General features: G+C 38.3%; 2 protein-coding genes across 2 annotated transcripts in view; one reads left to right on the top strand and one right to left on the bottom strand.

The window, feature by feature from the left end:
- Positions 1 to 11,636, top strand: part of LOC134826218 (platelet-activating factor acetylhydrolase IB subunit beta-like) — a 77,665-nt gene that overhangs the window by 24,124 nt on the left and 41,905 nt on the right. The window lies entirely within an intron of this gene.
- Positions 1,462 to 8,410, bottom strand: LOC134826808 (uncharacterized). The gene is made up of 4 exons (XM_063839307.1): positions 8,288 to 8,410; positions 7,921 to 8,155; positions 1,956 to 4,549; positions 1,462 to 1,479 (listed from the first exon to the last, which is right to left on the bottom strand). Exons 1-4 carry the CDS (start codon positions 8,408 to 8,410, stop codon positions 1,462 to 1,464), a joined length of 2,970 nt encoding a protein of 989 aa, XP_063695377.1.

Genomic DNA, 11,636 nt, shown 5'->3' with positions numbered 1-11,636 from the left:
GTTGATGATGAAGTGATAACTGATGAGGACTGGGTTCTTGTAACTCATTCTGTGAGGATTACTTAGTCCTTAGACAATATTGGCAAAATGAATGGCTATCATGTTATCATTTAACCGGCTATCACACTCTTCTTTAAACTCACATGTTTTTGAAAGCAACTTATTTAATCAAATCAAATCCAATCAAATAATAATGAACACAAACATCATCACCCTTATTAGTGCAGGGTTACATTCATTTAGACTTGAATTGTACTTATCCTTTCATTGAACAGCTGCAGTGCATGCAAATGTGCGAAGTACAGGTTTTCTATATTCACTCATGATTGAGTCACGCATTTCGGCAGCCTGTTTGTAACGGGGTCTTTCAAATCAGCATAAAACAATAAAAAATTGGCCAAGGAATAGCAATTTTGGTGCCCAAAATTTGGACCCCCAAGTGGTGTCAAAAATGCGAATTAAATAGGTAATAATTATTTGAGTCTCTTGAGTCTTGAAACCACTTTAGGGTTAGACGGGTAATTCAGCGAGCAGTTGATTGCTGAGTAATTCTTAAAAAGGAAGTTGATTAGACTTAAGCTTAAGGTTCCATCCCCCTAATGGGAATTCTGGAGCGTGCTTGAATCAAGATAATCAAAATTGCTCCTTCAGATGTGAGAGCTTATTAAATTAAAAGCAAAAGATTCTTCGTCAACAGAGTAGCATACCTCATAGCAAGGAAGGAGAGATACTACGATGTAGTAAAACATGTGAGAACAAGGATAAGATTTGCAATGTTGAGAACAAATCTTATTGCTCTACGAGGGTACCAAGGAAAGAAGGTGGACACCAAACGTGAGATTCATCTATCAGAAGTCTCATACAACCTCATCCCTGCCCCTATAATGGAGTAGATTATGTGTTTTGTTTTTAAAAATTTTGGTAGCAATGTATTGTGCTCTGCCAATTGCAACACTAAAAATGTGATTGTGCTCTGCCAATTGCATCACTTGATTTAATTGAATGTATACATTGCAGACAGATGCAAAAACAAAGAAAGTTGGAATGTCATAAATGAGATAACTGGCAGGAAGGCCAAGAAGGCAACTCAAATAAGGGGCAACGGAGCCGAAGAGAGGAAGGACAGATGGTATTGCGCCAGATCAGTGGAGGATAAGCAACATCATCCCGGTCCCCAAAAAGGAAGACTTGAAAAACCCTGGAAACTGGAGGAGAATATCTTTGACTTCACTTGTAGCTAAGACTCTTAATTTTTTTTAAATATAAATTGTTTCAAACAGTATACACATAATGTCACAATGACCCTATATAAAAATAACCCTTCAAACATTCAATATTTTGAAAATCACCCTTGGCCTTGCGGCTCCAAGTTCAAATCTAAACTGTCTATATTGACAAAGTTCTTTCTCGCCCCTCTGTCTCCCCGGAAAGAAATTACCGTCGTTCTTAATAGAATGGTGCTTAATAGGATCCAGCCGCCTATAGAGGGGGTACTTAGGGACACTCAACATGGTTTTCGGGAAGGACGGTCCACTACTAGTCATATCTTGGCACTCAGAAGGATTCTAGAGGGGGCTAGAGAGAGAAATTTACCGGCAGCTATGGTGTTTGTTGATCAGAGCCCTCTCGCTTGCAGCAGCGCACGACCACTGAAACATGCGCGTCACGCAGTACAAGTATACACATTTCACCTAACCAGTAACCATGTGCTTTCGTGCCACTGCAAGCGCAAGGGCTCTGGATAGAGCAATATACACATGGCTATGTGAATGTTCGAACAATACATACATGCTACATGAAGAGGTCTCCTCCTAGTCGTTGGAGTGGCCTGCATCACACACATCTCTTCTACGGCGTAACATGTTCCTCCATTCCACTCGCTTTAGAGCCAACTGTTTTACTGCATCTCTGCTGATGTTATCGACACCTGTAAATTCAGCCGCATCCTCGAGTACACAGGCCATCCAGCCTTTGCGGGGTCGTCCTCTCAGTCTCTTTCCATAGTTTGGTTTCCAATCCAGTAAGAAATTGGGAAACCGCGTCTCTGGCATTCTGACAACATGTCCGTACCGCCTTAGTCTAGCCGCACCGATGAAAGTTTCGATAGACTTAATTCCAGCACGCCTGAGAACTTCTTCATTGGAGACATGGAAGAACCACTTTATCTTCAAGATTCTTCTCAGGGAGGTCAGATGGAAGACCTCAAACCGTTTCATCTGCTTCTTTGTTGTGTTCCACACTTCGGCTCCATATAACAGAATAGTAATAACAGCAGCCTTGTAGATACGGATCTTGGTGGGCGTTCTTATAGTTCGACTGTTCCATATCTTCCAAAGCTGATGGAACGCACCATTAGCACGCTGGATCCTGATGTCAAGATCTCGGTCAATGGTACCATCCCCACTGATGTTGGCACCAAGATAAACAAAGTTGCTGACCTGTTCAACAGGTTCTCCCTCCACTGTTAGCTTTATACTGTCTCTTTCGGTGTAAGGTCGCTGGGACGCACACTTGCTGATCGCCATGCATTGTGTCTTTTTAGCGTTGATCTTCAACCCAGCATAAGAGGTGTAATAAGCTATAAGATCAGTGGACTCTTGCAGCCCTTCTTCAGTATTGTCCATCACTGCCAGATCATCAGCGTAGTCACTGTCCATGATAACTTTTTCATCTGCACCCTTTAGTTCCTTTTGCAGTACAGCACCATGACTGATTGCCTTGTGAACCTCGGCCAAAAAGATTCCAAAGTTCAGACAAAAATTAAATACAGGGGGGCCCTGGATATCACCCTGTCCAGTGCCCGAATTAACAGAGAACCAATCAGACATTTCACCATTAACCCTGACAGCACTCGTGGTTCCGTTGAAGAATGCCTGAAAGATTCTAACATATTTCTCAGGAAGTCCATAGTGTCTCATGCTTGACCAAATAAACTCTCTTCTGATGGAATCAAACTCTGCCTTAAAATCAATGAAATTAACATAAAGTGGAATGTTAAACTCAATGCAGTTGTGAATAATGGTGCGGATGGAATAAATCTGATCAATACATGAGCGGTTCCGTCTGAACCCACACTGATTTTCCCTAAGAAGACACTCCATTCCAACATCCAGCCTCTTAAGAAGAACCATTTGAAGAACCTTAGAAGACGTTGCCCTAAGAGTTATACCCCTATTATTGCAGCAGTATGAGGTGTCTCCCTTCTTTCCGATAACCACTATAACACCTTTAAGCCAATCCTCAGGGATCACCTCTTCCTCCCATACCTTTTTAAACAGTAGCTCTAGTTGGTCAACAAGAGCACTTCCACCATACTTAAGTTGTTCATTAGTTATCTCATCAACCCCTGCACTTTTGCAGTTCTTCAGTTTCTTTAGAGCATAACTAATCTCATCTCTAGAAAGAGGTCCATCAGAACAAGAAAGGTAGTCAGAACTCGGTTGTGAGGGCACACCATCGAGGTCATCAAGATTGGCATCCGATAGTGGAGGATTTAAGAGCTCAGTAAAGTGCTCCTTCCACCTTTCCTTCTGACTGTCCGGGTCTGTAATAAAATGACCATCCTTATCCCTAACTGACATACCCACTTTCTTCTTCTTTTTCCCAGAAATCTTCTTTATCTTATCCCAAACTTCCCTTTGCTGGCCTTTCTTAGAAGCCTCCTCTAGATCAGTCGCTATTTTAGTAGCCCAGTTGTTGTCGTCAATTTTACAACTTTTCTTAACTAATTTATTAAGTTTATAGTAGGCTGATCTATTGACGTTTGAAGTGGGATCCCTCCGTTTGAACATTCCCCGTTGCTCTATCAAGTTCTTAGAGGTTTGCGAAAGGTGTTGTTCTTTAACCTTCCGGGGACGCTTTCCAAGCACTTCCATCGAGACATCAGTGACTGTCTGCTTGAAATTATCCCACATGTCCTCAAGGTTGACCTCATTAGCCAGACAATCAAAACGGTTCTGAAGAGCCACATTGTACTCTTGAACCTTAGACGAGTTTCGCAAATGTTCGATAGCAGGCACATCGTGCCTTTTAGCAGTGATCTTAGCTACCGACTGCAGTTTGATTTGCAGCCGTCCACGAACAAGATAGTGATCTGAACCAATGTCAGCCCCACGACATACCTTAACATCGAGTAGCGAGTGTTGGAATCGTCCACTAATACAAATATGATCTATTTGATTCACAGTTAACCCGTTAGGAGACCGCCATGTACCCTTGTGGATGTCTCTATGCTGGAACAGAGTTCCACCAATAACAAGTTGATTGGCTGCACAGAAATCCATGAGCCTGGTCCCATTGTCGCTTGATGAACTATGGAGAGATTCTCCACCAATAACTCCCTCGAATCCATATCTGTTTGAAGTAACTTTTCCATTGAAGTCACCCAGTAGCAGTTTCAGATCATGTCGGGGCAGTTCACCAAACGTGTCTGATAAAACGTTGTAAAAACGATCTTTCTCTCCGTCATCAGCACCGTCAGTCGGAGCGTAGGCTACAACAACAGATATGTTGAGGTGTTTGCCGTGTAACCTAGCTGTTAAGACCCGCTCTGATGTAGGTACATAAGAGATCAGGGAGTTCCTGACCTTTTTGGAAAGACATAGGCCAACCCCTTGCCTTTTGATACCATCTCCCCTACCAGAATGAATAAGTAGACTACCATTGTCCAAAAGTGTACTTCCAGATCCTGGCATATGAGTTTCAGTAATACCCAAAATATCAAGACTGTAGTGATCAATGTTCTGACTGAGTTGATAAAGCTGTGAAGATGAGCTGACTAAAGATAAAACATTCCAGGTTCCAAAGTACATTGAGTGTTTGCTGTAGTTGATAGGATTGGACTTGCTGAAGTCAGTGTCAACATGAGCGATCTGTTGACTAATTACTCTGTTGTTATGACGAGCAACCACTCTTCTCATCAGGCCACTGGGGTCCCTGAGGCTTTGCCCAGTTGCCGTCATCCTGGTCTCACCCGACCTTGCAGAGGTAGAAGCACACCGTCCTTGATTTGTGTGTAATGTTTCAGTAGCAAACTTTTAGAGTTTGATACTGAAACATTACACACAAATCAACAATTATGGCACATTATAAAAATTTATTTGCCTGCCATGTGTTGTCCATGTTAGGCCATGTTAACAAACTAACTTGGCGCGCGCTACTTCGAAGAAATTTAAACGAGTAACATTTATTAAGCCATGTTGCATGTGCCGGCCAGTCATACCAGAAATAAAACAAAAAGTACTGCGCGCAAATAAATAATGAAAAAGCAATAAAATTTTATCAAACTGCAAGCACTTCTCGACTTATAATCTCATCGGAAAATGAAGCAATATTAAACTTAATTGTATCACGTTACGAACCCCACGGTCGTTTCACTTAATCGTCCTGGCGATACAGGGGAGCCGCGCACTTGTGCGCGGCGGGTCATACAACGTATGTCAAGAACTTAACAGGTAATAATTTCACATAGCCATGTGTCGCGGCTCTGGTTAGAGCAAGGTAATACTCATAAACTCGGCGCGCGTCCTGGTAGGTTATAAACCTACAATATTTGATATTGAACATGTAGCAAAGCTAAAGCCGTACAATAACAAAAATTTCGCCGTGGTTAAACCACGCACGATCAATTTTCCCTACGATGTATTTGTATAATGTATACCTTTAATTATTTTGAGTGAAAGGTGTGACTGGCCGAAAAAAAGTGGAACATATTTACATGCTATGTTATTTATAAATGAGTGGGATTCGTGCATGGTAAAAATTGACGATTTGTTTGACCAATGTAGCGCCGCGCATCAACAATAAATGGATCCAGAAAATTGCGGAAAATAACTTTGCGAAGGAGGAATTTCACTGTAACTAATTAACACATGGCTAGCGTCGCGCGAAGCATAACATACGCTTCCTATTTGTAGGTTTACAACCTACCAGGACGCGCGCCGAGTTGGACTCGTCGACAGTCCAATATATGGAACAGATATTTTACGAGTATCACCCGTTAAGCTTCCTATACAAATAATTAATTGTGGGTGGCGTCGTCTGCTTACAGTGCTCAATCGGCAAGCCGAGAGCTAGATACAAAATGAAACGACCGGTTGAGTCAGACAAATGTTTCAATCATGATACAAAACCATGATATCATCAGTGACAACTGAGGTATAGGAACTAAAATCAAAATTACAATTGTAATTTTGATTTTAGTTCCTATACCTCAGTTGTCACTGATGATATCATGGTTTTGTATCATGATTGAAACATTTGTCTGACTCAACCGGTCGTTTCATTTTGTATACAAATAATTATACATGTTTAGCCGATAGCTGAACCAATTTAAAATTGTATTCGCTCAATTTCCTGGCACGCTAATTCCAATGCGCTGCGCACTTTTTGAGCTTCTCGCATTAAGTGATGTTACCGCGGCGAAATTCTTGTTAAATATAGAGAGTCTAGATTTGAACTTGGGGCCACAAGGCCAAGGGTGATTTTCAAATGCAGATGCCAATATTTTAAATGGGGAATATACTGTGTTTTTGAAGGTTTAAATATACATAGGGTCATTGTGAAATTATGTGTATATATATAATTACGTGGATACAAAGATCAAATGATTGACTTGAATGGTTCTATTTTGGCGAGAACTAGGAAATCAGACCATTACAAATGTGGTGCTGTAAATTTGCAAGATTCTAAGCCAAATTAAAATACAATTCTCGTGAAACTGGCTGACAACCTTACACTGCAACTTTTAATTTTTCAAACAGTATTATATATACAATAATTTTTTTTTTGTACGAATACAAATATAATATAAAAATCTGAAAATTATCTTTAAATTACATTCAATTTCAGCAATGGCAAATTGGCTGACTATAAGGTCATGGCCTGAACAAACAATTTTTTTAAATAGTCAAGTGATGCTAAAGCAGAGCACAAATGTGTAATAAGTTAATAGATTAAAAACTGATTCATGTGATGCATTACGCAGAGCACAGATAAAAATACTGATTCAATGATTAAAATTATAGCTGTGAGTGTCAATAAATTACTGTGTCATAAAAAAGGAACGATGCACACGTGATCTGAGATACCAATATCAAAAGGATAGTGTCTAGAAACATTCATAGTCCATGGTGGCAGGTATCAAGTTAAGGCCACAGGGGGGGGGGGGGTCGAGGCTTCAAAAAATGCAAAAAAACATTATGCCTTGAATCAATATATATTTTTGTGGTGGATACTTTGCCACCTCTCATTTGTCTGTAGCTATTTTACTTTTTTTTATAAATGAGGTTAACCAATTCTCATTTAACCTCATTTTTTTGATAAATCGATAATGGAGGGCAGAAATATTGATGCCATTACAACTGAAAACTACGATAAGCTTTGTTTTTATTGTTTTTGTGTTATATCAGCAGTTAAACTTTGAAAAATATACAAATAAAGGCAAAATACTCAAAAAATCACATAACATAAAAAACAGTTTTTTGCCTAACATTAACATTATAAATAATGCCTCTCTGGGCATCTCAAAAAGAAATTCATAGAAAATGAACACTTTACATTTGAAACCATATAATTACAAACTTTTTAAAAAATTTAATTAAATACCTTTGATATTAACCTTCTTCCTCTTAGCTACCAATGGATTCTCTTTCATATAACTTACATAACTATTCCTATTAGACACAGACACATCTATCCTATCAAAGATGTCATATGAAAGTTCCCAGTGATGACCAAGCTTATTAGCTCGATATCCATGAAGCCGAAAGGCATCTAATCCCCTCTTGAAACCAGTAACTGACTCACTAGCTTTCACAAGTGGTGGTAGACTGTTCCAATAGCGCAAGACCCTTTGGGCAAAGAAATCAGTCTCATTTGTGGTGAATCTATGAGTCTTTGATCTAGCAGCAACGGTCCTACCAGAACGACCAAATAAATCGGAACCATAACCCACAAAGCCTTCCTGGATCTTGAACATCTCAATGAGATCTCCACGAACCCTGCGTTCAAGCAGGGTTGTGAGGTTCAGCTTATCCAGTCTCTCTCTGTACGTCATGAGTCCCAATCCATCAATCATACGGGTGAACGATCTTTGAACACCTTCCAATTCAAGAATCAGTGACCAGTTTCCATGCCTAGCCATTGGAGCCCATGCCTGTGAACAATACTCTATATGAGGCTTTACTAAAGACTTATACAAGCCCAGCATAACGCTTTTCTCCCTCGATATAATATTTCTTGTAAGCCAGGCAATGGTACTATTAGCTTTAGCAATGCACTTTCTCACATGACCCTCAAAGTTGAAGCTGGTGTTAAAGACAACTCCAAGGTCCTTCTCGCTTTCAACACATCTCAAAGGCACACCACCAAACAAGTACTGATTCTTAGGATTACAAGAACCAATTTGCATGACCATACACTTATCTACATTAAAATTTAAACACCAACGAGACTCCCAAAGTTCTAGCAACTTCAAATCAGCTGTTAGATTAATAAAAGGATTAACAATCATTTTAACATCATCAGCAAAAAGTTTGATGATAGCTTTGATTCCTTCTGGAAGATCATTTACAAATAAAAGAAAGAGCAATGGTCCCAAAACACTGCCTTGGGGCACTCCTGAAAGTATATACTTAATCTCAGAAAATTCATCTCCTACTTTAACTTTCATAGACCTCCCTACTAAAAAGTTTTCTAAAATACCAATTATCTCCTCAGGAACACCAACATTTCTTAATTTAACTAATAAACGGTGGTGTGGTACGCTATCAAAGGCCTTAGAGAAATCAAAGTATAATATATCAGCACAGCCACCTTCAGCCAGCAGCTCTCCTGAAAACCTCGAATTTTTTACTTCAAAATCTATCTTCTCCTAGAGTTTTTATCCATTTCACCTCAAATTTGGAACTTATGTTCCTGACATAAATTTAAAAGTTTGTTATGCAACGATTGTTGTAATTTTGCTCCTAACTCTTTTTATGAGGTTAACCATTTTAAATTTTGTAACCCGCACTCATGGTTAACCTCATATCTCAGCTTTGGAGCAAGATATCATAAATCGTTACATAACAAAAACTCAAAATACCTTTAAGAACATTGTTGCCAAGTTACAAAACCTGTGAGTCAAGTATATATCTAAGTGATTGTACACAGTATGAAATTATAGATATTATTAATGAGTTCACAAATGGTAAATCTAGTGACATTCCAATTCACGTTATAAAAAAGTCTGCTAGAATAATATCTCCCTTTTTAGCCAAGCACTTTAACCATTGCATGCAACAGGGGATATTCCCAGATGAACTTAAATTAGGAAAGATAAGTCCCATCTATAAAAAAGATAATCAGGAACTATTTGAAAACTATAGGCCAATATCAACCTTACCAGTATTTGGAAAAATTTTAGAGAAACTTATTTATAAACGTATGTACAGCTTCCTAATTGCTAAAAGAATCATTTATGAGAACCAATTTGGATTTAGAAAGGGTCACTCAACAAGCCACGCACTGAACTTATCTGTTAGCCATATCGAATCACACTTAAAAGACAGGAAACACGTTCTTGGCATTTTCATTGATTTAAGTAAGGCTTTCGACACGATATCTCACGAGAAGCTTTTATTCAAATTAAATAATTACGGAATTAGGGGCAACGCACTGAATTTGATAAAAAGTTACCTGTCAAACCGGAGCCAATATGTTCACGTCTTAAATGAAAACTCCGATAAACTTCCTGTTGAGTGGGGAGTTCCCCAAGGCTCTGTTCTTGGTCCCTTACTATTCCTCCTGTATATAAATGACCTATGCAACGTATCTAATAAAGGCAAGTTTATCTTATTTGCTGACGACACTAACCTATTCGTTTCTGCAGACTCGAAAAAAGACGTTTATAATGTAGCTAACGATATTCTTTCGTCTATTTCTAGATACATGAAATGTAATCTACTACATATTAACGCTAAGAAGAGCTGTTATATGTATTTCTCCCCAAACAAACGTGTAAATGAATCGTCTACATGCAGTACACCCGATGATTTAAATCTCTCCATAGACGGCTCCATAATAATACGTGTTAAAACAACTAAGTTTCTAGGTGTGCTGATTGATGATAAACTGAACTGGAAACCTCACATCGAATCACTAAATAAGAAACTAAGAAGTGCTTGTGGACGTATTTACCGCATAAAAATCTGTCTACCTATAAAACTGCACAAGCAGATATACCACACACTATTTGAATCACAATAAAACAAAAGTTAATAAAACAAAAGTTAAATTTATTACCAATTATTCAATCAATACATATCATAAATTCTAATAATGGAAACACAATGCAAAATGGATGTCTTAAACTATAATTTTGTTGTGACTAATAATCTATTGACTTTCAAAGTTGAATTTTAGTTAAGTATGAAATGCCACCACATCATAGTTAGGGTAAAATGTTATTTTTAAATTTAAAAATTGAGAAGATTGCTCTATGGCTTAAAATTTAAAATTCTAGCAAAAGATATCTTATTTTTAAATAGTTGGTTACAGTTTATGACAGTACTGGCATGACTAGTTTTATTGTGGCTGGTAAAAGGACCCAGTTGCCTGTAAGGGCTTTACCGAACCCCAGGGGACCACAATGTGATAAGATCAGGCCAGATGTTTCTATGTAGAGCAATTTATTTATTTTGGAGCTATGGTTATATGCTATTGATGGTGGTCATGTTTAAAGCTCAGTTTATCCTTGTGTGCTAATTATCCATCCAGATGCTTAGTCAATGAAACAAGAAATTTCAATGAAACAAGAAATTTAATTTTAGCACATTTTACAGAATAAAAAGATGTAAAACAATTCATAAAATATAATGCCCATTTGGTGTATGACTTTTTGTCCTTGACTGCTAGTTTGGTTTTGGAAGGACAGGTAACTAACGGGGCAAGGAATGCGCGTGCCTGAAAGCTTTTGCACACACCGAAACGCTAGTTCAGTTAGGTTTTTAGAGACAGGGCTCATTTTAGGACTAGAAGAAATTTGTTAGTAGACATTAGGGGTTCTGTTTATAGTTGTTACTATAGGTTGCAGTCTTGTTGTGACAAAAAGTCTACACTAAAACATGCTTTAGTTTATATTGTGTGGTTCAAGGATATAAAATGTGGCTTCAAGGTGGATATTAAAGAGCTTGCGAAAGATTATGGCCTTTGTATCAATGGTTATAATAAGCTATAAATATCTTAAACTATACAGTGCTAATTAAAAATTTCTTTATACTTCATTCTCAGATTAGATTTGAAAATTCAAAAAATATACATTTATTTTATTAATACCTTCTCACACATTCTTTACTCACAGGACAAGACTTGGAAAACAGTAGCCTAGAGGAATTTAATTGAGATGTGTGTGAACAGCCAGTTATAATGTTTGGAAAATAATATTTGTGCAGTCAAAATCTTTTACGGTCCAATCAAGCAGGGCGTGGTTATGCTGATTGGCTAATAGCGCACTTTTAAGTTTTCCTCGCAAGCACATTACACTAGTAGTAAAGTCAGTCATTCTGAACTTTGGGGTTAAAATGTTAAAAATTTTGGTTGACCTAGTGTTGTGGTTGTCAGGTGGGTCTACCTGACAGATAAGAAGGCAGGGTTTC

This window comes from Bolinopsis microptera, chromosome 2 (assembly GCF_026151205.1).
Source record: "Bolinopsis microptera isolate Bmic1 chromosome 2, MBARI_Bmic_1.0, whole genome shotgun sequence".
Taxonomy (NCBI): domain Eukaryota; kingdom Metazoa; phylum Ctenophora; class Tentaculata; order Lobata; family Bolinopsidae; genus Bolinopsis; species Bolinopsis microptera.
The sequence above is the reverse complement of the archived record's forward strand: the minus strand, read 5'-3'. Positions and strand labels throughout refer to the sequence as shown.